Source organism: Phocoena phocoena, chromosome 15 (genome assembly GCF_963924675.1).
Source record: "Phocoena phocoena chromosome 15, mPhoPho1.1, whole genome shotgun sequence".
Classification (NCBI taxonomy): domain Eukaryota; kingdom Metazoa; phylum Chordata; class Mammalia; order Artiodactyla; family Phocoenidae; genus Phocoena; species Phocoena phocoena.
This window is the reverse complement of record NC_089233.1, coordinates 75,916,313-75,942,657: the sequence shown is the minus strand read 5'-3', so window position 1 is coordinate 75,942,657 and position 26,345 is coordinate 75,916,313. Positions and strand designations below refer to the sequence as shown.

At 50.7% G+C, this 26,345-nt stretch overlaps 1 protein-coding gene across 1 annotated transcript in view; it reads left to right on the top strand.

Moving 5' to 3' along the window:
* Nucleotides 1-2,125: 2,125 nt before the first annotated feature.
* The window catches only part of KCNB1 (potassium voltage-gated channel subfamily B member 1), a 102,327-nt gene continuing 78,107 nt past the window's right edge, over nucleotides 2,126-26,345 (top strand). The window contains exon 1 of the mRNA XM_065892468.1: nucleotides 2,126-2,692. Coding sequence (XP_065748540.1) covers nucleotides 2,126-2,692 — 567 coding nt within the window. The remainder of the gene's footprint in view (nucleotides 2,693-26,345) is intronic.

The window sequence follows — 26,345 nt, the reverse complement described above, 5'->3', positions numbered from 1 at the left end:
GAAAGCAAGGGCTATTTAAAATTGCAATCTTCTCCCCCTACCCCTGCCTCTGTCCCTCTCCTCTGCTTCATTATCCCCACTGCGCTTATCACCGTCTGACATATTCTTTGACTTTCTTGGTTTTGGTCTGTTTCTAACCAGCTCCACAAGGGCTGGACGTTTGCGTTTGGTTCACAGCTGTATCTCGGATGCTTATCTTTGTGCCTTGCACACAGTAGGCGCTCAAGCCACATTGTTGACCGGATGAAGGAAGCCGGGGTTGAGAGGCAGGCAGTGGAGGTAGCCCAGGTGGGAAGGGCCAAACCGCCCAAGACCCCAGCCCGCCCCGAGCCTCACCAACTGGCTGGCCCGGGCAGGCAGGAGTTAAGCGGCGCGCACGCTTCCGACCCGCAGGTGGCGCCGTCCCGCCTCGGTGCCCGACTCTGGGCGCTCAGAAGTGCGGGACAGAATCGCAGCGAGCGCGGAGCCGAAGCTCAGCCCCGACTTGTTGATCTCGCCCAAGCAGCCGCCACCGCTGCCGCGGGAGCAGGAGAAGGAGGAGGAAGCGCCGCCGCCCGATCCCGGTCTTGCCACCCGCGCCCCCAACGCCCGTCCGCGCCCCCAGCCTCGGAGAGCGCGCTCCGGCCCCGCAGCGCCTGCTGCTCCGGCGCGTCGCCTGCCCGTCCGGCGTAGGCCGGGCCCAGCCCGGCCCCGGGTCCGCCGCTGCCCGCGGGCGGGGGCGCCCGGGCGACCGCGGCGATGCGCGGTCCCTGGCCCCGGGAGGCGGCCACCCTGGGGGTGAGTGTTGGGGCGCGCGGCGGGGGCGCAGGGGGACACAGGAGGGGGGCTCGCCTGCCGCGGTTCGGCCTGTTGGTCCACGCAGGCTCCGCGGTTTCAGGCTGGGGGGTGGGGTGGATGAAGGGCCTGGGCCCGGGGAGGTGCGCGATCCGCATTCTGGGGTGAGGGGTTAGGGCGTGAGCTTCACACGCCTGGGGGCTCAGAGGAACCCCTGAAATCCCCTATGGGCGGAGGGAGGAGGGCTCGTTTTGAAAAGGCCAGAAAATTCAGCTCACTTCCCCGCCTCCCACCTCCCCCACCCCTTCCCTTCCAAGCCCCGGGAAAGGCGCAGAACCCGGAGTTATAAAAAGCCACCGCAGGAGAGGAGCGAGGAGGAGGCGGCGGAGGAGGAGGAAGAGGAGGGGGGGGCGGGGAAGGAGCGAGGGGAGGACGAACCAGGTGCATCCCCAGGACGCTGCTCCCCCTTCCTGCCGTGGGGCAGGGGGCGCAGAGGGGGGGCGGGACCCCGCGCAGAGCTTGGCTTTGCGTCTTCAGGGTTCACCTCGTTGCCGGAGAGACCTCAAGAGATGCTCCCGTGGCTTGGGGAGAGGGGTTGCTTCAGGACAGCGGGGCTTCATGACCACCCCGTCTGTTGTGACCGACAGGTGGGCACCTGAAACCCTCCGGAATTCTTCCCGATCTTTAAAGGTTTAGAAAAAGCAATCCCACTGCCACCCCCAAGCCCTCAAATCCTAATTATCTCGGAGCGGGGGAAGGAAAAGATGAGCAGTTAAAAAAAAGAAAAGTTTTCTCATGCAGCTCCCCTCTTCTCCCCATTGCGGGGCCAGGTCGGGGACTGGACGGGGAGACCTAGGGAGAAGCGAGTTTCAGCACTCGAAGGGGCGGACAGCGCCCCAGGCGGCCGGGTCGGGTCCCGGCGGCAGAAGCCCGGGGTAGGGCCTCCTGGGCCCCCGGGGCGCCTCTTGGGGACCCTCTCCCCGCCCCGAAGGGCGGCCCCTCCCTCCAGCCACGGGGTGGGGCGGGCTTCAGCACCGGCGCGCAGGACAGCGCCCAGCCTTTCTGCAGGCCTGAGCGGCTTAAGCGCCGGGAAGGTCAAGGCCGGCTGGGGCCCGGGTGGAGGGGTGGGGAGGGGCCGCGCACAGCTCCCTGTTTGCTGACCTGCGTCTGCTTTCTGCCTCGCAGCCGTCGGGATGGAGGTGAGAAGACGGCCGTGACGCGCGCCCGCGCGGCCCCCTGCACCCCCAGCAGCCCACAGCGCTCCCTGCCCCCCTCCCCCGCGGCGGCTGGCCTTGCCCTCCAGTGACAGCGGCCTGGGGGGGCAGGGGGGGCGGGGGCGGCCGGACCAGCGATGCCGGCGGGCATGACGAAGCATGGCTCACGCTCCACCAGCTCGCTGCCACCCGAGCCCATGGAGATCGTGCGCAGCAAGGCGTGCTCGAGGCGCGTCCGCCTCAACGTCGGTGGGCTGGCGCACGAGGTGCTCTGGCGCACCCTGGACCGCCTGCCCCGCACGCGGCTGGGCAAGCTGCGTGACTGCAACACGCACGACTCGCTGCTGGAGGTGTGCGATGACTACAGCCTCGACGACAATGAGTACTTCTTCGACCGCCACCCGGGCGCCTTCACCTCCATCCTCAACTTCTACCGCACCGGACGGCTGCACATGATGGAGGAGATGTGCGCGCTCAGCTTCAGCCAAGAGCTCGACTACTGGGGCATCGACGAAATCTACCTGGAGTCCTGCTGCCAGGCCCGCTACCACCAGAAGAAGGAGCAGATGAATGAGGAGCTCAAGCGCGAGGCAGAAACCCTACGGGAGCGGGAGGGCGAGGAGTTCGATAACACGTGCTGCGCCGAGAAGAGGAAAAAGCTCTGGGACTTACTGGAGAAGCCCAATTCCTCTGTGGCTGCCAAGGTGAGTGTGAAATCTAGGGGCTGCTGGGCTGGGGCATTCTGCCTGTGTCCCCAGATCGAGGACCATGGCTGGGGGACTCTGGCTTAGTTCCCAAATGTGAAGACCAGAAAAGAGGAAGGGCTATGGCTGAGATCTCAGAGGTGAGGACGAACAACCCCTTCAGACTGTTCCTATGTGGCACTGGCCACCTCATCCTTTTATCATTCAATAATTTATACCCCAACTTTGTTGGAGAAAAGGATTTACAGAGACTTATGAAAACCCACAGCAAGAGAATGGACACTGCAAATAAAAAGGGCACGGAGAGACAATAAAGCTTTGGGATGGAGTAGAGTTGAGTTTGGTCTATTCTACATAATGCTCCCTTGTGGAGGCCCAGACCCGGGCTGGAGGGGGGTCACCCTGCAATTTTAATACTTATCCCTATATTTATAACCTCATTTTGCCCCAAGAAGGGAATGAAGGCAGCTTACAGACATACGTGGAGGACATTGAGATACTGTCAGGCGGTTTTAGCATAAGTGAGAGAAACGAGGCAAAGGGACTCTGGGGGGTGGGTGTGTGCGTGCATGACGCATGCAGCTGGCTGTGGGTGCTTGTGGGCGAGGGGTCACCCCTGGTTTGGTCTTTCTTAATGTGGTGAGTCGATTCCAAGAATGGTTTGATGCAGCTTCTAAAGATGCTTTGGCTGTCGGAAGAGGATGTAAATTTCGAAATAGGAGAAAAAAAAAATGAGGCAATGTGAAAAATAAAGCAGGAGAAAGAGGCAGGAATGGGTTCAATCACACTGGGTAGGCCAGGGAGTCCTGTCTGCTCTCAGGTAAAAAAGCAGAGGCTGTAAGGGACTAAGAAAGGATTGGGGTGGGGGCCAGGCCAGGAGGTCATTTGTTGATGAGCAACTTCTCTGTGTCACGTTGGGACTCGGGGTTGCCTCAGAGAGGTGGGGGCCTGTCTTCACGAGGCCAGTGTGCTGGGATTTGGGAGTAAATGACAACACAGTGTGTGCAGTCCTATAAAAGAGGCCATGCGGGACCCAGGGGGAGCCCAGAACAGAGAGGTGTTGATGTCAAAATCCAGGAAAACCAAGTTGGGAAAGACGTGTTGAACATAACTCATTCTCTGAGTGCAGGGCCAAAGAAGGGGGGGCAGGTAAATGTATTCATGGCGAAAGGAAAAAGAGAAGAGGAAGCCTACATACCAGCCACGATGTATTAGCTAGGGCTGCCTCCTGTCCAGCCTGGCCTCTCATTGTGGGTGCTCCCTGGCTCAACTGCCCCCCACTAAAGGCCCACCTACAGGGCTGGGTCTGGAGCGGGTTTTGTGGGGTCCTTTCTCCAGATCTGTCTGCCCAAGGAGAGGCCTTTGCAAGTGAATGTAGGACTGAGTGGCTGGTTGGAGGGTGGAGAGAGGCCCAAAGGTTTTCTCTCTTCCATGTCGACTCTAAAGAGGACAGAGAGATTCCTAGGCCTGTTTCCTCTGCTGTGGGCTGCCTCTGGCCATAATCCTGCCCCAGGTTTCATGTCCAAAAAGCCTCTCACTTAAGACATAGTCAGTCATTCACCCTTAACCGGCTTAGGATCAACAGACTTATTTTGCTATTTCCAGGCCTGACACGGGTTCTTCCCCTCCACACCTGGTGTAGACCCAGATATGACTCTCCCTCCTTCCTGCCCTGTCCCTAAGACAAGAGAGTGAGGGGCAGAGGAGGGGAGGGTCACTTCCCCAGAAGAAGCAGGCAAAAGGCTGTGTTTGGGTTGGTGCCTGACAGCTAGGCAAGTAGCTCAGGCTTGCAAAAGGTGCTGTTTGGGAATCAACAGCTTCATCTCTCCCTCGGGTTAATCCGCTCACAGGGACGAGGTTCATGACCTCTCTGTGATCCTAGGCTGGGGCTGCCGGCTAGTCCTAGCAGATGGACGACGGCCTAGGATATTCTGCCGCCAAGGCTGAAATGGTGAGGCAGGCAGGCTCGTTGACCCTCAGTATAGAAATCCTGCCATTGTTCACATATCTACTGTGTCTGAAGTATAACAACACATTTAGCCGTATACCAATTCTCTACTATCATCCCACCTTTCACAAAGAGGGAAGATCAGAGAGGTTAAGTAACTCACCTAAGGTCCTGTGACAGGCAAACAGGAGTAGCCAGAAATTCAAACTCAAGTGTGATTTTGAAGGCACTGTTCTTTCCATAGTGATTAAGTACCATAGTCTCCTCCGCAGTCTCCCTGCTTCCACCTTTGCCCCCTGCAATCCATTCCCCATTCGGCAGCCGGAACGAGCTTTTCTAAATGTATATTGGATCACATTAGTCATCTGCTCGAAATGCTCCAGAGAGGTTTCCCATCGCACTCAGAATAAAGTCCAAACGCTTCACCACGAATCCAGCTTCATGACCTCTCTGAGCTCATCTCTTCTCTCCTCTGTTCACTCAGTTTCAGCCCCACTGGCCTCCTTGCTGTTCCCTAAACAGATCAGGCTTTATCCTAACTCAGGACCTTTGCACTTGCTGTTCCTGCCGCCGAGAATTCTCTTCCCTATATCGTCCCATGGCCGGCCACTCCTTCTCATTCCTCATAGGAGCTGGTCCCTGTTCAGATGTCCCCTCCTCTGAGAGACCTTTCCTGACCCCTGTTTAAAACAGCCTCCCTCCCCTTACACTCTGTCACATCTTGCAGTGCCTTTCCTGCATAGGGTTTACGCACCATCTGAAATTCTACTTGCTTCCTTGTGTTTCTCCGTTTCTCCCCCACAAGAGTATGAAAGTCAAGAGTGGTATCCACTGCCCTGTTTCCAGCACCCAGCGTGGTGCCTGACACAGAGGATCTCCAGATAACTACATGTGGAATGAACGAATGGAGCAGGCAGTCAGTCAGTCACTGTGTCTCAGGGTCTGGGGATCTGTCATTCCTTCCTCCCAGCCCACCTGCAGCTCAGTTCTCTGTGCCTCTGGCCTCCTTCAATCATTTGTCCTTTGCCCTCCCCACCCCCATCCAGCCCCCCAACTTGGATGCTTTGCTTGTCAGAACAGCAAGGCCTGTAGAAATTTCTCAGAGGTCACAGAATAAGACGTCAAGTGGAGGATCATTGCTGGGTGATTGTGAGATACAGAAATGACCATACCTCATATATTTAAGAGCAAGGACAAACCTGGGTTCCAAGCCTGTGTTCACCCCCTCCCCAGTTTCTGGCCTTAGGCAAGTTCTTCAGCTCTCCAAGCTCTAGCCTCCCACCAGCTAGCCTCCTAAAGTATAGATAAAAGGCCCACCTTGCAGGGTCATCATGAAATCATGTTTGTCAAAATTTAGCACAGTGCCTAACCCACAGTACATAGGGCTTATTGTTATAAATAATAGGGAGCAGAGTCCTTTCTCTATGGCTGGGGGGGCTGAGTTTGCAGCAAGCCCTTTCCTTCTGATAGCAGTATTGGAAGACCAAGCTGCCACTGTTAATAATTGATGGATGTTCTGGCAACACAGAGACAAACCAAAGCACAGGCCCTCGTCTTCCCCGTCAGGGGAGTGAAAATCAAAATCCATTAGGCAACAGGTTGATTCTTGTTTGGAAGCTGGGGTCAGCGTCATCAGAGTGACATGATTGCAGTGCTGGGCCACCACTGAGTTTCTGCTTTCTGGGAAAACTACAGGCTTTTCTCAGTAGGAGAAACAGGGAACTAATTTGCCAGGCCAGGAGTGTCTGTGGTCCCCGGAAAAGTCTCAGGGTTAAAAGCCTGAGATAATTTCCAGAGTAGCTGCTGTTCATTGTGCCAGGCACTGATTAGTGATACTTTATATGCACTATCTCATTGAAATCCCTTCAACAATTCAATCAGTTTGGGCTACAAGTCACAGATAGAAACCTGGGAGTGGCTTCTGTAAGGAGGAAGATGCATCTTCTCACTTAACAGGAAGTTCCACCTAGCTGGTTTTGTGATCATGGTTCCATGATGCCATTAGGACTCTAGATTCTTTCTGTCCTTCTGCTCCTCTGACTCCTGATGGTGGCTTGGTCCTCAGGCCGGATGCCTCATCTCACAAAATGGCTGCCTAGTTCCAGCCTTCAAGTGCAGACACATGATATCTGACCAGTGAAGGAGAGCGTGCCCTCTTACGTGCCACTTTCTTTTTTCTGCAAGGCAAACCTTTCCCAGCAGCCCCCTGGCAGACTTCTTTTTAAAGAAGTGGCCAGCATCAGGTCACATGCTTACGCTCTATCTGCAGGGAAGCCTGGAAAAGCGTGTCTGGCATTTTCAGATGAGGGAGGGAATGGATTTGATGAGTGGTATTAATATTCTTTTATAAAGAGGAAATGGAAGTTCTGAGAGGGGCAGTCACTTGCCAGAGCTCACACAGCTAAGTGCTCAGTCAATATTTGTTGAAGGAATGAAAATGGCAGAGCAAGGGTTTGAACCCGGGTTGGTCTGGTTCCCAAACCTGTGCTTCTTCAATCTGGAATCTTGGACAGCTCATTCAAGCCCTCTGAGCTTCAGTGAGCTCACCTGCCAAATGGTGATGGTATAAGTGCCCACCTCTTGGGACTATTTGGATGATTCAGTGAGATTTCAGATGGTGAATGTAATTTGCAAATGGAAAGTACTTTATACATATGAATTATTACTATTATATTCCAGTGTGAGAGTAGTCTTTATTTAGAGACTTTGGTCAGTACTTTGCCCACCACAGAATTTTAAATCAGATTTTTAAATCAGCTCTGGGGACTTCCCTGATGGTCCAAGTGGATAAGACTCTGTGCTCCCAATGCAGGGGGCCTGGTTTCAGTCCCCGGTCAGGGAACTAGATCTTGCATGCATGCCTCAACTAAGATTTCACACGCCACAACTAATACCCGGTGCAGGCAAAATAAATATATATATATATATATATTTTTTTTTTTTTTTAAAAAGCCTTCCCCCCCTCCAAAAAAAAAAAAAGATTCAGCTCTGGAGTCCAACAGATGTGGTTCATTTCTACATTGCTTGCCAGGAATATGACCTTGGGTAAGTTCCTTTCCTCCTCTGAGTGTTAGTTTCCTCCTCTACAAAATGGGAATTATAATGGAGCCCGCCTCCTAGGGCCATTAGGAGATAATCTGCATAAAGAGCTTAACCCAGTGCCCGGCAGGTAATAGATGTTCTATATGTGACCACGGGGGTGATTGGTATTATCACCGAGTTCCTCTCTTCCAGCTACTCCCCTGGTTGGCAGCACCCCCTGTTACCGTGCTGTTGATTGTAGGATCCCCGCCTGCGCCCGGGATTTCATGCCTTTACGGTGATGATGCTTCTACTTCCTTGATTTGAGCCAGGACGGCTTCATGTTTTATCATCAAGAAAAATGAGGGAAACCAACTCAGAATCCATGGGGCCCCTCCATTGCTATGAATCGTCTGGCTGAGGCTCCTGCTGGCCCGGGTCAGTCATCCTGGATGTTTGTATTGGGTTGGCCAAAAGTTCACTCAGGTTTTTGTTATAGAAACCCCGAACGAACTTTTTGGCCAACCCAATATGCCAGAGATTCAGAATCCCGGCTGTGGGGTCACACAGACCTGGGTTTGATTCCCAGCCCTGACATTTCCTAGCTCTGGACTTTGGACAAATCATTTCATTTCTCGTAGCTTCCATTTCCTAATCTGTAAATGAGGATGATAATAAAAGCTACCTCCCAGGGTTGCCTGGAGGATTAAGTATGATCGTGCATGGAAAGCACGGAAGCCACACTTCATAAATCCAGTATCCTGATTTGATAAGGGGAAACACGGAGGATACTTCAAGGACTTGCCTGGGTCACACAAGTTGGGGAAAGATCAGGGGCCATTTTCAGGCCTTTCTGCCCCTCCCTCGCCCCCCACGCCCCATTACCCTCACTGAGGTTCAGGGGTATTTCCATTCCTCCAGGATGCTTGACCAGTATCATGCCTAGGCAGCTGGTCTCCCAAGGCTTTTTGAAAGGCTACAAAAAGCTAGAGATTGTGAAAATGTTTAGGAAGGACAAGTGCTGGCCAAATGAGCAGTTTGGCCAAAGCTTAATTAACTGAAAGAGAACAAGCACACATTAAGCACCAACTCCATACCCAGCACTATGTGTACGTCCTATACTTGACAGTGTCCTGGATGGCAGCCCTGATTTTAGGGTTGCCCAAGTTCAACCTGTCGTGGATGGGACTAAGTTCAAAATTTGACTCCCCTGTTACTCACCATGTGACATGTGACAAACTACTGCACCTCCTTGTGCCCCGGTTCCTTCAATCATAAAATGGGGGCAATAGCAGGGACTGCCTCATTGAATCGCCACCAGAATTAAATGAATTAGTGCATGCAAAGCATTTCAAATAGGGTTTGATACGTAGAAAGCCCTCAGTAACTGTTAGCGGGGTTGTTTTTTGTTTCGTTTTTAATTGTCATTTCATTTAACCCTCCGGACTCTCCTGCCAGATAAATAAGATCCTTTTCAAAAATTCATTATTCTTATACAAAGATACATGCTCATTATAAGGTGAGGTTACATAACTTTGCTCAACGTCACATGGGCAATTGGAGCAGAACGGGGACCCAGTCCTGATGGGGAAGATATGGTCAGTGTCCCACCCATATCCTTTTAGCTCTTACCTTTTCAGTGCCACTAGCCCAACTCCCAGCTGCCAGCACCTGCAGTTCTTTGCCTAGAAGCTTCCTCTGGCCTGTCTGGAGTCCAGTAAAGAGAGGGAGTTAAGGCCCTACCTGGAGGGAGCAGCCCTCAACTGATGACTGATGGGGAAGGTGTATAATACTTCAGCTCCCTCCCCCTGGATGGGGATATAACTCAGAGGTTCATGGTCCACACTGGCCCCAGAATTCCTCAGCAGAATTCAGCCCCAGGTGCCCACAGTGGTTCCTTGCTTGCTAGTACACTCTGTTTGGCCTCTTTCCCTTCCCTGTCTCATGTCTCCTCTCCCCTACCAGTGTTTTCTAGGATCACTTCCTACATAAGCCACTTTACTCAGATCTTTATCTTAGGGTCTGCTTCTAGGGATGCAACAAAAGACCTGTGGGAAATCTCAAACTCCTATCGGGGATCATCTTGCAAGAAGAAATTCCAGGGCTGGTTGGGCTCGGTCAGCCTCACTTCCAGCTCCTGGAGAAAATAAAAACAAGAGCAGCCGCAGCTACCACTGGGCCTGACGCGGCGCAAGGAGCATTTAAATGCACTGTGGTGTCTGATTCCCACAGTCACCTCACGAGGGAGGGATAATTATCCTCATCTTACAGCTGTGGAAACTGAGGCCCCGAGAGGTGAAGTGGCTGGCTCAGGGTCACACAGCGAACGGGAGGACTGCGAGCCCACGATCTGGCCTCTGTGCCAAGTGAATGACCTTCAGGAAGTGAGAAAAGAGCTCCAGGATGCCTCTTCACCTTGGGGGACTGAAGTGCTGCGGAGGTGAGAGGCCTTCAGTGTCTCCCTCCTAACTTGGGAGTGTTCCTGGCCCCAAAGACTATGGGATGGAACTATTGGAGACACAGGGTTAGCATTAAGCATTATTTTAATAGATAATTTAAATATTAAGATTAGGCCTTACCTTCTCCCTGACGTGGGATATTCTTGATTTTGGTGTCTCTGGTAGAGGTGGGCTTGACCGGATGGGGGCAGGGACAGAGGCACACCCCTGCCCCCAAACTGGAGGCGGGTGGGGCGGGAGCCGGAATTCACATGTTCGTATCCAGAGCACCAGTTTTCCTTTAAAATTTCCCTGATGACATAAATAGCAAATAAGACGTAATGTCACCACGTGAGACATATTCCTGCGGGTACGGGTATGGCCTGGGTTCCAATTCCACCCCCACTGCTTCCTGGTGGTATAAGCCCACAGGTCACCTCCCCTCTGCTGGGAATGGGAATAATAAATAGGGCACACTTCACAGAGCAGGGTGCTCACCACTGTCTGAACATTTGGGTCACCTGAGCTTCGACAAACACCCATACCTGGACCCCACAATCGAAACCGTCTCTGGCTGATTTCTTTTTTATTTGTGGTAAGGTATACATAACATGAAATTTACCACCGTAACCATGTCTAAGTGGACAGTTCAGTCGTGTTAAGTGTATTCACATGGTTGTGCAACCGACCTCCAGAACTTTTTAGTTTGCAAAATTGAAACTCTGTACCTGTGAAGCAATAACTCCATTCCCACCCCTCAGCCCCTGGCATCCACTCTTCTACTCTCTGTCTTTATGAATTTGACTGCTCTCGGTCCAGTATTTGTCTTTTCATGACTGACTTATTTCGCTTAGTGTAATATCCTCAAGGGTGCCCCGTGTTGTTGCATGTGTCAGAATTTCCTTCCTTTTTAAGGCTGAATAATACTACGTTTTGTGTATATACCACCTTTTATTTATCCGTTCACCTACCAGTGGACACTTGGGTTGCTTCCACCTTTCGGCTATTTTGTGAATAATACTGCTAGGAATGCGGCTGTACAAATATCTCTCCGAGACCCTGCTTTCAGTTCTTTTGGGTGTATACCCGGCAGTGGAACTGCTGGATTACGTGGTAATTCTATTTTTAATTTTTTGCCGTCTTTCACGGCATCTACACCATTTTACATTCCTACCAACAGTGCACAAGGGTTCCAGTTTCTCCGCACCCTCACCAACACTTGTTATTTCCTGCGTGGTTTTGGTTTTGTCTTGTTTATCGTAGCCATCTTAACGGATATGAGGTGGTATCTCGTTGTGATTTTGACTTGCATTTCCCTAATGGTTAGTGATGCTGAATAGCTTTTCACATGCTTGTTGGCCATGTGCATATCTTCTTTGGAGAAATATCTATTTAAGTAAGTTGCCCATCTTCTAATCGGGTTGTTTGTTTTTTATTTTTGAGTTGTAGCAGTTTCTTTATATATTCTGGATATCAACCCCTTATCAGGTATATGATCTACAGATATGTTTTCCCATTTGGTAGGTTGCCTTTGTACTCTGTTGACTGTGTCCTTGGAGGCACAGAAGTTTTAAATTTTGATGAAGTCCAACTTGTCTATGTTTTCTTTCGTCACCTGTGCTTTTGGTGTCAGATCCAAGAAGTCATTGCCAAATCCAATGTCATGAAGTGTTTTCCCCATGATTTCTTCTAAGAGTTTTATACTTTCAGGCCTTGCGTTTAGGCCTTTGAGCTTTGTTTACAAACTTTGGGACTCTCATTATTATCACTAACACATTTCTAGAAGTCTGACTCTCATCTGCTTCTGCCATGCTCTGGGTGCAGGACATCTCTGGCTTTTCAACCTCAGCGCTGTTGACATTTGAGGAAGGATAATTCTCTGTTGTAGGGGGCTGTCCTGTGCATTATAAGATGTTTAGCAGCATCCCTGGCCTCCACCCCCTAGGTGTTGCATGAAGAGTGGGCATTAGAGAAATAAAAGATGAGCAGCTGCCAGGAGGATGTTGCAGCATTGCAGTCAAGAGAAGATGGCGGGGGACTCCCTGGTGGTCCAGTGGTTAGGACTCGGCACTCTCACTGCCAGGTCCCGGGTTTGACCCCTGGTTGGGGAACTAAGATCCCCCAAGCCACACGGCGTGGCCAAAAAAAGAAGAGAGAGAGAAAAATGGCAGTTTGGAAGAGGGAAGTAAGTCAGTGAAAGGTGGCTGGATTGGGGATACATGTGGAATGTGGGGCGGTTCCTGGGCAACCACAAAACCTCAGCCTCCACCAGCAGCCACAGATGCCCAGTCCATGTGATGGGTCTTAGGCCCTGGCCACTTTCTAGCTGTGAGTCCTTGAGCCAAGTGGCTCAGTTTCCCCATCTGGAAAATGGGCCCAATCATAGCCCTTACCTTATAAAGAGGTTGTGAGGATTAGATGATGTAATATAGTAAATAACAATAAACAGATAACACCCACAAGCTCAATAGCAGCTGTTATTATTAGGATTGGTTGTATTCACTTATTCAACAAGATTTATTGAGCACCTACTGTGTGCTGAGCCAGGTCCTAGGTGTTGGGGACACAGCACAGAGAACAAAACAAAGATTCCAGCCCTCATGGCACTGGGATTCCAGTGAATAGAGAGATTAAGACCATTCAAAAAAGAAACAAATACAGATACTTCCTGGGGCTGAGAAACTGTGAAAAACAAATCATGAGACAGTCAGAGGAAGATGAATGCTAACTGGATGTTTGATGTTATGGCGGAATGAATGCTATTTTTTAGGTGTAATAATTGCTATTGTGATTATGTTTGGAAATAGTTATATTTTAGAGATACATAGTGAAGTATTCATGGATGAAATGACAAGATGAAATAAATATGCAATATTTTGGTTGTAGCAGGTGACACGGAGAAGGGTTAGCAGGGAAGGGGGTGGGAGTGTTCGGGTGCGGGGTGTTTAACCAGGATGGTCAGAAAAGGCCTCACCAAGAAGGTGCCAATTAAGCAGAAACCTGCAGGAAGGGAGAGAGGGAGGCATGTGGACTTTGGCAGGGGAGAGTGTTTCTGGTGGAGAAAACAGCACATGCTAAGGCCCTGGGGCAAGAACATGTTTGGGGCAGTCAAGAAACAGCCAGGTTGCCAGTGTGGCCAGAGCAGAGTGAAAGCAGGGGAGCTGGGGAGGTAAGATCAGAGGGATGACTTTGTTGCTGTTGCTTTGGTCTTTCCTCAGAGTCTGAGCCTCTGCACTGGCCTCCCTGCCTCCAGCTGTCCCCTTCCAGTCCCTTCTCTGCAGGGAACCTAAGCCATCTGTCTCAAGCGTAATCTGCTCATGCTAATCATCCCCTTCCAAAAACCCTTGCATGGTTCTCACTGCCCCCAGAATAAAGTCCAAACTCCTCAGCCTGACCTTCAGGACGTCAGCCAACCTCTCCACCTTCGGCGCACCCCGTTCTCTGTCCATGGTACCCTCTGCTCACACCACACCCACCTTCTTGCATTCCCCAAATACACCATCCTTCCTGGGTCCTGCTCCACACTTCTGCCCAAGCTGATTCCTCTGCTTTGCACTCCCTTCTCCCTCTTGTCTGCCTGCAGCCTCTCTCTCATCACCCTTCAAGGCCCAGCTTCTCCCTCCCTCCACCACCCACACCCCCATCAGGCAGCACTGCCTGCTCCCTCCTCTGTGCTCCAGAAACCTGATGTTCATAACTTCCTTGCACAAAACACTCTGAAGACTAGCTTATGGGTTTTTCTGTGGATGCCAGGCCTGGCCCACAGAGAGACAGGAATGCTTAAGAGAGCAGGCTCTGCAGCCCGACTGCCTACATTCCAATCCTAGCTCAATGATGATTCAAGCTGTGTGCCCTTGGGGGAATGAATTTCTCTGGGCTTCAACTTCCTGATCCATAATTTGGGGAGCCTCATAACAACCAGAGTAACAATTCTATCTCTTTCTTTCTTTTTTGGCCGCACTGCGCAGCTTGTGGGATCTTAGTTCCCCAACCAGGGATTGAACTTGGGCCCTCGGCAGCGAGAGCTCAGAGTCCTAACCGCTGGACCTCCAGGGAATTCCTGTGACAATTCTATATGAAGCACTCAGCAATCCCTGGTACTCAGCACGTGTTCGGTACGAGTTAACCATTGCTGTTATTATTAATTTTTATTGTGGTTTAGTGTTAGTAAACAATTGTTGAGTGAATGAATGGGCGAACTTGCATGATCTTATGGTGATTAATCCGAGGGTTCTCCCATACAAGGCAAGTGTCTCCCAGGTGTACCCCCTCCGATCTCCTCCCAGCTTCCTTATCTCTACCTGCCCACTACCATCCCCATACTTCCCGGGCCAGGAAGAAGTGACTTCTGGCCTTCCATTCACAGCGAGGAGGTGCAATTGGATTAGGCACTTGAGGTGTTCCTTCACACCCTGTCTGCTCCATTTTTGCTCTGCAGCAGGGCTGGTCTCCACCGCAATTGCCCACCATGGCCTGGCAGACCGACACTGTCTTTGAGAGAATAATGTTATATTGGCCAATTCCACATCATCTTTCACATCCACCAGGTAATGCACCTGGAATCAAACAGCTTCTAAACATAGAGCATTGTATTTCACTAATTGCTACCTAAGGCCCATGCCTGAGTCTTTCCAAGGCCTGTGTGATCCGTGGGGTCCCTTACCTTGGCCAGCATTTCTTCTCAGAGTCTGTTCGTACCGAAGACGCGGTGCATGATTGCCCTGCCAGGGGCATGTGAGAACAGAAAGAAAGGTGGGGGTAAGATAATGTTGGGGGACTTCCCTGGCGGTCCAGTGGTTAAGACTCTGCGCTCCCAATGCAGGGGGCATAGGTTCGATCCCTGGATGGGGAACTAAGATCCTGCATGCCACAAAGTGTGGCCGCAAAAAGAAAAAAAAAAAAAAAAAAAGATAATGTTGAATCAGTCTTCAACATGTCTAGAATTCCCACTGAATAGATCAATTTTCTTTTATCTCTTATGCTGTGGGTATGTTTACACATCCCTTATTGTTCCTTGAAATACTGACCGAAATTTGATTCAGTTTCAGTCATTCCCTCCTATTCCTGGGACAATCCTATTGGATTCAAAGTTAGTTTTCTTTCTAGGCTTCTCTGGTCCTTCTAACTTCATGTGAGTATATGTGCATGTTTTGAGGTCCTCCTTCAATGCCACCTGTTGTCTGTGTGACAAACATTTACTGCATGTTACTATATGCCAGGCATTGTGCAGGATGTGTGAGAAGCACTTGTGTATCTATTGGTTTAGGATTCCTTTGGTTGTAGGTGAGAAAAATGCAGTTCAAATGGACTTAATCAAAAAAAAATATAATTGAAAAGTCGGGTTAGGTAGGGCTTCAGGCAGGGCTGGATCTGGGGCTTAAATATGTCATCAAGAATTGGTCTCCAATCCATCTAAGTCTCTTCTTATCCATGTTGGCTTCTCAGCAGGCTGTGCAAACATGGCTGGAAAGAGAGCACCCAGCAACTGTAGGCTTCCATCCTGGGGAAAAAGCAAGTCTCTTCCCCAGTAATTCCAGCAAAATCCCAGGGCTGATTTTCACTGGTCCATCCCTAAGCCAATCACTTAGCCAGGTCTGGGTCACATGACAATGGCTGCTTCTGAGTTGGGACTGAGAATGGGAAAGAGGTGGTTTTTCAAAGAAAAATTGAAATACTGTTAGCAAAAAAGGAGAGAATAAATGTAAGCTGGCAAAAATAAACCATAGCCATCATGGAGTTTATAGCCTGCTGGAGGGAGATAGGCATTAAACAAATAAAAATTTAAATGAAAGAATAATCACAAAGTGTAATATGTATGCTGGGAAGGAAAGAAGGTGTTTAGATAGAGAATAACAGGCCAAGGTCAAAGAGGAGTGCAGGTGGCCCTTTCTGAGAACCTGAACTTGATTTTGCTCCTTCCTGAGCCGCAGAAGTGATCTTCTACAAATTCTGTTTCTACCTCTCCTGCACCGTTTAGCATGTTCCCTCGTGTATTCTGTTTTCTTCTAAACTTGTATTACCGCCCCAACTAAGGCAGTATATTCTCAAAATCTAGGACTGTGTCGTACTCATTTCTGTGTTCTAAAGCAGGGTAGGCTGCCAGTTTTGTAAATAAAGCTTTATTGGAACATCAACATGTTCATTTACCTATTATCTATGGTTGCTTTTTGGTAACAACAGCATTTACAGGGAAAGTTTTCTGACCTGTGTTCTAAAGTCACCCCAGGGCCTGATGCAGGGGCGGGGCTGGCTTTGTCAGAGGGGGTTTGTTGGAGGACTGGAGGGAGGGAGGGAAGGCACAAGTTAGCCCTGTGACCTTGAACAAATCACTTAACCTTTCTGGGCCTCTGGCTCTGTATCTTGCAGTGCCAGCTGCCCCTTCTCATCCTTCAGATCTTGGCTCATAAGTCACCTCTTCAGAAAGGCCCTCCCTGACCTTGAACAACCAGTTTGGATTTGGTGGCATTTCCACTCTTTCAATGATAAAAATGTCTCTCTGGTTTATGTTCAGATTAGGCCCACTTGGGGCAGGTGCCCTTCCCCTCCTCTTCACCAGTGTTTTTCCTCCTCTCATATGCCATCTCCCTGGTAGGATGAGTGGAAAGAGCTCTGGCTTGGAACTCTGGAGGCCTGGGTTCATAATCCTAACACCGCCACATATGAGCTACAAGACCCGGGGCAAACAGCCCCATCATCTCTCTGGGCCTCAGTTTCCCTACCTGGAAAATGGGCATGGTAACTTGCCAAGCAGGACTACTGGAAAGACAGGTGCACTCGTCTGTGCCAGAGCGGCCAGCACTGAGCTGGCCAGGCACGGATGCTCCGTTCATATTGTTGGTTTTCCTTCTCTCTTCCTTTTGTCAAGAGGGAGAGAGGAAAGAGAGGCTACCCCAAACTTTGCCTTAATCAGGCCTCTTATGACACCTTTGCCTGCTTGAACCCTTCATGCAATGGCTGTGCCAAGGAGTGACTGGAGAGCAGGGGGCTTAGACCCTCCCCCCAACCTTCTCCCCAGTCTCCATCACACCCCGCATCCGTTGATGTGGGCACATGGAGCCTTCTCCATCTTACATAAAGCCCCATGCAAATGCAACCCAAGGCAAGTCCCCTAGTTCTCCTCCCCCTTCCTTCAGGTTTCTACCCACCAGTACCCACCCCCTGCATAAAAATTTTAGACTCTTGCTGGCCTCACGACTGGGAGGATAAGCCAATCCAAAGAGGTGGTTTTCAACACTCAATTAAGGAGGCAGGAGAGAGTGGTGGGGACTGTGGTGAACTGGAGCATATGTGCCCATCCAAGGAGGCAGCTGCTATTCAGCTCAAGGCTGGATTCTGCATCCAGGCTGGGTTGTGGGCCCAGCCAGAAATTTTAGCTTTCACTGAGATATCCACATTTTTCAATGTTGCCAAATAATTTTTTAAAAAAATTAAAAACATTTGAGTGAGCCAAACAGAACACATCTGTGGACCACATTCAGCCTTTGGGGCTCCACTTCTTGACCCCTGCAGCATAGAACCTTTGATGGCTAGAAATAGCAGGGGGTGCTCACTTCTTTCCTCTGAGACCCTCCCATCGTGAAGGGAGTGGGGAGGAAGGGTATAGAGCCTGGGTGTCAGAAGTAACAGGTCCCCTCTCCCCTCTCCTTACTGCAGCACAGCACAGGGTGGCAAGTGTCTGTTGAATGAATGACTATTCCACACAAGTGGGGCTCCAAAACTCAAGGCAGCCCATCCCCGGTGAATGACAACACAGGTCAGGGAAATTCACAGGTAAGTCCTAAATGTACTAGCTAATAGGATCCTAGGTCCCCCCACCCAAACTCCAAAGAGAGCAGGAGGAAAAAATCTGCTGAAGTGGTTGGGAAAAGCACTGAACATTGAGTCAGCAAACCAGACGGACTCTGAGCCTCAGGTTCCTCATCTGTAAAATGGGAATAATAAATTCCCTGGGGTGGTCCAGAGGATGCACTGAGATATAGCATGTGAAGTGCCCAGCAAAGTGCAGCAAATAAATGTGAGCCAGTGTTATTCGTACTGTTATTTTCATCTTCTTCATCATCATCCAAGCCTCGGGCTTATTTCTGGGGACTGTGGGCCTGTGGGAGAGTTAATTGTGCAGAATTCAACTTTATATCCTTATGGAGTGATGTTAGCTCTACAAATTCAGGCTGGAAAGCTTGGGATTTCAGAAATTCTTGGTAGAGGTTAGGGTGCCTGGGATTGGAATTCTGGGGTTCGGGGTTGCAAGTCTGTCTCTCAAGATCACAGCTGTGGTTGATGTTCATTCTCGGAGCGTCACCATTCGAGGTCACAGCTCTGGGGCTCAAGGTCAGAAGGCTGCCATCCAAGGTCAGAATCCTCAGATTTGTAACTGGACCCAAGGAGTACACAGCCAGAGTGTTGATATTTGTGATTGAAAACTCCAGCAGACAAGGTTGGAATGCTGATGTTTCAGGTTGGAACTCATGGTCGGAGTTGGAATTCTGAGGTTTCAAGGTCTGATCGCAAACGCCGCCGAAGTGGCGCTTGTGATCAGAATTCTGTCAGGCACATTCGGAACGCTGGTGTTTAGAGTCGGAACTCCTGTTTCCAACTCGTTATTTGTGGGTCTCATCTCTTGTGTGTGTCATTACTGTTCATCATCCCCCTCTGGCAGAGTTCCTGAAGAAATGCAAACCACAGAAGGTTCCCAAATCTCCATTTAGCCAGGGGGGTTCTGTTACACCTCTTTCTGTTTCTGACGCCCATCCACTCGGGTGGTGCTGGCAGAGGTGACGTGATCCTCAGGAAGGCGGCTGAAGAATGGCTCCCCTGCCCCACTCCTGCCAAAAACCCTCGAACCTGTTGTCAACTCCGCTTAAATCCACTTCTTTTCCTTGCTGGCTGGCCTGGAACAGGCCCAGGGATGCAGCCCTGCCAACCCCCTGGGGGGCACCCGGATGATCTCACCACCCTATTATCCAGAGAAAGGCAAATGGTGTCAGGCAAAGGCGAGAACAGAGTGCCTAGTGCTTGTGGCTTCCTTACACGCGGCTGGCAGCAACGCGTAGGGAAGGGGAACGGTTTGCTGGTCACTGTGGTCACCGCAAATGCACTCTTGGTGCCAGGCAGAGGGGGAGCTTAATTGATTGTGGGATGGAGAGGTGCTAAAAAGTCATCCTTAAACTCTGCTTACAATGGTGCAAATAATGGACACTCAGGGGACACTGGGTGGGAAGGGGGTCCGCAGGGACAATTTGCTGGGTCACATCCCCCAGTAAATGGTTACAGCACCCCCTCCCCCGATCTTCACATGCTCCATTCTTTCCCTTCTTTTATTTTTCTCATAGTCCTTTCCACCACCTAGAATGCTATATATTTATCTCGCTTTTGTCTGTCTCATTGTATTGCATTATAAGCTCCATTAGAGAGGAACTTGTTCAGGTTTTACTTCTATCTTCCTAGTGCGAAAATCGTGCTTAGCATATAGTAGTTACTAAATGAATATTTGTCGAATAAATAAATGAATGAATGAATGACTACTGCTCTTGCTGATATAGTCTCAGAGAGTTTCCCAAGCTCTCAAATCATTCTATGCAGAGCCCATGTCAAATCACATCCCCTCTACCTAGACAGTTTTTGAATGGGGGTGAGGGGAAGCAGCGGTAGGAAGAGGTATCAACCCCTCCATGGTTTCTCATTGTTCTCAGGATAACTTCCAAAACCCTTACCTGGCCACTAAGGACCTATAAGGAGTACTACCCCACCTTCACATTACAGATGCATCACATGGCTCCCTATCTCCTTTCTCAGATCTTCAGGACACCATTCCCGGTCTCATCTCAGGACCTTTGCACATGCTGTGCTGACTAGCACAAGCTTGCAGCCCCTACGCTGGCCCCCTTGGCCTCCTTAATTCATCCTTTAAAACTCTATTTGAACACCCTTCCCTTGACTTCCAATTTTTTTTTTTTTTTTTTTTTTTTTTTTGCCACGCTGCGTGGCTTGCGGGATCTTAGTTCCTCGACCAGGGATTGAACCGGTGCCCTCGGCAGTGAAAGCGAGGAGTCCTAATGACTGGACCGCTAGGGAATTCCCTTGACTTCCCAAACTTGATGACATTCTAAGCCCCACAATGGGCCCTGGTATTTCTTTCAAGAATTTATCATCAGGGGCTTCCCTGGTGGCGCAGTGGTTGGGAGTTCGCCTGCCGATGCAGGGGACACGGTTCGTGCCCCGGTCCGGGAAGATCCCACATGCCACGGAGCGGCTGGGCCCGTGAGCCATGGCTGCTGAGCCTGCGCGTCCGGAGCCTGTTGCTCCACAACGGGAGAGGCCACAGCAGTGAGAGGCCCACGTACCGCAAAAAAAAAAAAAAATTTATCAACAGACCCCTTTGGTCACTGCTTTTGGATTCCAAAGTTCATTCCTCTGGGATTAATCTTCCCTGAACTGGAGGTTCCTTAGAGGAGGTGCCCAGAAGCCCTTCCCTTTCACTCAGAAAAATGCAGAACCTGGTTCTTCCTCCCAGATATGAGACATTCTCACTCAAGGGAGGAGGAGTTTCACTCTCCCAGGAAGATTTCTTAGCTGCCCTCCAAAGCCTATCTCATATGAGCCCATCGCTGTGGGCCCTGTGTCTCCTCAGTACTTCTCACCCTCCAGCTGTCCAGGCTGACCCCAGATTTCCCTGGGGACTCTGAGGGCTTCAGAGGCACCATCCAGCCTATTTCTCTGCCAATACCCACATAGCTAACATTGCTGTACCACTCATACAGACGTTAACTCAGATAGTCCCCTCAACACCCTATGAGGAATGTACTGTTATTATCCCCATTTTACAGATGTGGAAACTGAGCCCCGGAGAGGCAGAGTAATACATGCAAGGATGCAGCTAAGAGAGGGCCGGGCAGCATCTGACCCCAGGCTGTTACCTGCAGAGCCCAGGCACTGAGCCAGCACCCCACCCCCAGCCCCACGCTGCTCTCCTTCTCTCCATAACTCTCCCTCACTTGCTTCTCCCTTTTATTCTTGGGCTTCTTGCCTTTCTCTTTTTGCTTTTCTCCTTAAGTAGCTCAAACACCCCAACTTTTTAAAGAATCTCAATTGTGTGGATATTTTGTTGTATTTTTCAAATTCCGTAAATCATAAGGGCAGTGGGGTTTTCACAGTTTTATGAGGTAAAGGAGGGAGGAGGGGAAAGGTGGGTGATTTCCATTTGATTTGCTGGAGAATGGGTGGAAGGAGAGGTTAAATCCCCTCCGAGTGGCCTGCAAGTTTCCATGTGGCCAGGCCCCCCACCTCTCTGATTTCATCTCCCAGCACAGTCTCCTGATTCCTTGTGTCCAGCCACACTGATCTCATACTAAATTCCTTCTTGCTTCGGGCCTTCGCACGTGCTTTCCCTCAGCCTGGAATTTGTTTTCCTTTCTTCTTCACCCAGTATTGCCTGCTCATCCTGAAGCTCCCAGATCGAATGTCACCTCCTCCGGGAAGCCGTCCATGATCTCTGAACAGGTCAAACCTCCCAGTTATGGTTTTCAAAGTTCTATGTACCTCTGTTGGATGGCCCTTGTTCCCACTGTAATTTCACATCCATTTTGATGATGGTCTGATTATTCTGCCCTCCCTTGCCCCATGTGGACTGTGAGCTCCCTGATGGCAGGACTTGTCTGCTGTGTTCATCTGTGTCTCCTGCACCTAGCACCGTGCCTGCCTCCCTGTAAGCACTCTGTAGGATTGTGTTGAATGAACTGATGGATGAAAGAATTCAGAGGTTCGTCACAGTTGCCAGGAAGCAAATACCGAACTCCGTTGGGTTACGAGTGGGTGAAATAGTTTTAAAGGTCTGGCCAGAACTCCAACCAGAAGGCTCTTATCATCCCAAACTGAAAGGAGGAAGGGCACCAAATTCTTTGCAAACAGCCAAATATCTTCTCTGGTGCTCAGAATGTATTGAATGATAATTCATGTTTTCTATCAGCTTTTTAAAGGTACCTATTTGGGTTACCTTTTATAGGGTGTTGCTGAGTTTTTCTAAAGCAAATGCCACATACGAAGACTCTAAACCCAGGAAACAGAAGTTCTGAGGGAGGTTTCTAAATGAAAAATTCACCAGAAATATGGTTTAGTTGGAAGTTGCACTACCTTTGGGGGCAGATGGACTTGGTTCAAATCCCAGCTCCACCACTAGTGCCTGGAGCCTCAGACAGGTCACTTCCTCTCTCTGAGCTGACATTTTCTCTGAACTTCATCTTCTGAACACCAAAGCCAGCAGAAAGAGAGGCCCTCTTCCCTGGCTGTTCCAGCAAAAGTCCCAGGGTTGGCTCTGATTGGACACACTTGGGTCATGTGCTCATCTTTGAACCAATCCCTGTGGCCAGAGGAGGACCTAAGTGAGGGGACTCACTTGGGTCAGAAACCACCACTGAGTGCAGGGGAAATACCTGAAACAGGATTTGCTTAATATTCTTTAATTAATTTATTTTACTTCAGTCAAGTTATCTTAAGAGGAAATTTGATATCACGAAGAATTGGTACCATTTGCCATAAATCATGTCATGAAATTCCAGCCAGATGCTGGAGTCCGACACTGCTCTCTCTGGGTTCAAAGGGGAGACGGATGTGTGTTAGAGAGGTGTGATAGTCCCATTAGCTTCCAACAGGGACTTTCCCCTTAAGGGAGTCTGAAGGTTTGAAGGAGAATCGGAAAGGCTAACACCTTCTCACTTTGAATCAATGGGATTTGATGTCTTTCCCTGCACAGCTAACCCAGTCTTGGCTGAACGTGAGAATCATCTGAGGATCTTTGAAAAATCCCAACGCCAGGCCACCCTCCAGACCAATTAAATCAGAATCTCTGTGGGTAGGACCCAGGGACTGGTATTCTGCAAAGCTCCCAAAGTGATTCCAGGGTGCACTGAGGTTGAGAAATCAGATTTCAATGCAGCTGGTACTGGTGGTATGTGTCCCACATTGGCACCCATTGGGGTTCAGCAAGTCCACTGGGCTGTAGGAAGGGGCTCACTGGGAGGCTAGGGTGCCCTGGGCTGGTCAGAGTGGTCCAAGGGCAGGCTCCCTTTTCTCTAAGGAATTAACTGAGCAGGAGTCTGGGGAGGATCATTTAACAGTCTCAAATGGGAAGGAAACACTCATCCATCTTCCAGTCTAGCAGGATAAGATTCCCGGGATGAAATTCAGCTCTCACTCTGCCCCTACCCCCAATATCTGGGGTCCGACTGCTTGTTATCTGAACCAGCTCTTACCTCTCCATCCAGCTGTCAACCATCCCAGACCCAGCTTTCCTGCTGTGTGGCCTTGGGCAAGTCACTTAGCTTCTCTGGTCTTCAGGTTCCTTGTCTGCATACTGGGAACACATTGCTGGTTCCTTGTCTGCATACTGGGAGCACATTGCTGGGTTGTGTGATCTTTAAAGGCATTTCCACTCTGGGGCCCCATGAATCTTCATCAGGGAGGCAGCCACAGGCTCCTTAACCCCACACCCAAGCCCAGGTCAGGGATTCTCAAACCCCAGCAGAATTCAGATTCCCATGTCCATCACTCAGACCACAGAATCAAAGTCTCTAGACACAGCCTGGGATCTGCATTCTAACAGGGATCTCAGTGGATTCTGATGCCGATGGTCCTTGAAGTACACTTTAAAAGCATAGTGCCTCTGCCTTGGGTCTCACCATAAAAACTCCTTCTTCAGCCATGCCCTTCTCACAGCAGCCTCCTTTTTATAGGTGAGGATACTGAGGCTCAGAGAGGCCAAGTGTTTGACCAAGGCTCTGCCCTGAGTACCTGGCACGGCTGGGATTCAAACACCGAACCCGCCTAACCCCAAAGCTGGAGTTCTCCTGTCTCTCACCCTCCATCTTTAAAATGGCGGCTTCTGCCCCCCTGCACTTTCTCCCTTCCCTGATTTATTTATTATTTATTTTTCCATAGCAGTTATTCCCTTCTGGCCCACCCCACTCCTGGCCTACTTGAATATAAGCTTCATGTGAGCAGGGCTTTCTGTTGTGTTTATCCAGCACCTGAATTAGTGCCGGGCACAGAGTAGGTGCTTAATCAACACTCGTTCATGGACGACGTCACTGCATCTCTCTAAGCTTCCGTTTCCCCATGTGTAGAATTTTGACTCACCCACTTCAGAATGCTGCGTGTTTTGCTCGGTAGTGTTTTGCTCACTGTAGAGAGCGCTGTGCCCAGGTGAGGGGGCTGGAGCTTGGCATGGGCGAGGGTGAGATGTGGCCCTGCCCTTGGGCCTGCTCAGGGCCGAAAGGTCTGGTGCCTTTCGTGGCTGGGATGGGGGCTGCAGGCCAGGCCCTCACCTGCGCAAGGATCCTCTGCCCCACCACTCCCCTTCTCACAGGATCAGATCTCGACATTGGTTCCGGGGCCTCCCCTGAGGCCTGGCTAGGCCGCTTTGTCTTTCTTCACCTTGTAACTTCATCTGCACAGCCTGGTGCTCCAGCTGGGCCCCATCCCATCTTCCCTTGGTGAGGCCTCCCCAGCAGGCAGATCGGCTCAGGGCGCCCGAAAGCAATGATTCTGACACGCCACCCTGAGGGTCTCGCAGATTCCAGAATCCTACAGACAGAATAGTTCTAACTTGTACTCTGTGAGCCCAGATGTATGAAGTGCCGTTTCTTTTTTAATTTCTTATTTTCCAAATACTAGATTCCATGGCCTGCAATGGAGGGAGGGTGGTGGAAACTTAACCTCAGCACTATTCAGTCTTTTCCTCATTTTCTTCCAAGGGTTGGCCCTAAGTTGAGGAGGTTTAGGTAGTGATGAGTTACTGCACTAAGTCAAGATGGATGCTGTAGGTGCCTCCCCTACATCCCCTTTCCAGGCTGGTGCACCTGTACCTCTCTCCCCCTCCCTCCATATCCCCCACCCCTTGCAACTGCTATGAGCACCAGCTGCTGATAAGTTACAACTGCCTCCTTCTCATAACTGCCCCCCTCTCACAATTGCCCTTGGCCAATGGGAGTCACCTGCTTGGGGGACTACGCCCTACAACAGCTCTGTCCTCCGGCCCCCTCCCCCGATCACTGGCAGCCTGTAGCCAACGACTCACTGAGTCAGGGGTACAAAAGCTCTGCCTTGGGCTTCCCTGGTGGCGCAGTGCTTCAGAGTCTGCCTGCCGATGCAGGGGACGCGGGTTCGTGCCCCGGTCCGCGAGGGTCCCTACGTGCCACGGAGCGGCTGGGCCCGTGAGCCATGGCCACTGAGCCTGCATGTCCGGAAAGCTCTGCCTTCTTACTTTAAGGTGAGCTCAACTTCACGTGCGGTTCACGCTCCCAAGCTCCCCGTGGTGGGATCAGGCTGAAGCTAGCTTCCTGTAAGACCCCATCTTACCGTAGCTCCTGCCCTGCCGGGTCCTGCTTCCCTCCCTTGCTGTCTCCTCAATAAATCTTGCGCATAAGGCTCTCAAGCTCTGCTTCTAGGGACACCCACTTAACGGTCATGAGGGGGAGTCATTGTGTGTTTAAAATGTACACCCATGTACAAATGCTAGGGATTTATAACTAAACGTGACCCTCGGTCTCGGGCAGTCTACTCCCTCCCAAGCATTCCCACCCGCCTCTCATTTCTCCTTCATCTTCAGGATGGGCTCTCATGGACCCTGTCCCCACAAGCATAGACCTCAGGCCACTCCCCACTGTCCTGCTGGGCTGCAAGCTTTAGCTTCTTCTGCTGACTTGGTGGGGACGACGGCCAGAGTGGGCTGCAGTTCAAGCATTTGTGCACAAAGGGCTTTTAAAGGCTGGCCTGCCTTCCCTCCCGCCTCTCCGCCAGGAATGCTCACCATCCCCAGCGCGAAAGCCCTGGCAAGCTGGGCCTTGTTTCCCTTCTGCTCGGGCGTTTTCTGAGGTTTAACTTGGCAGCCTTCCACGCCGACCTTGCACAGCATAATGAATTGGGGAGAGGCTCTGTGCCAGCTCCCCATTAACATGGCCTTTGAGGGTGTCTCATGGGCTCCCAAAAGCTTTTGGCCTGCTCAGGTCAGGAAGTAGAGAGAGTGGACCAGGCAGAGAGAAAATGATAGATTCAATGGTCCTAAGGTGCAGTGTGACCTTGGACAAGTCAGGTCCCGGATCCCCCATCTATAAAGGAGGACATTGGACTGGGTGATTCCTCCCAGCTCCCTGCTGTACCCATTCATTGGAAAAACCCTTTTTTTTTTTTTTTTTTGTGGTACGCGGGCCTCTCATTGTTGTGGCCTCTCCCGTTGCGGAGCACAGGCTCCAGACGC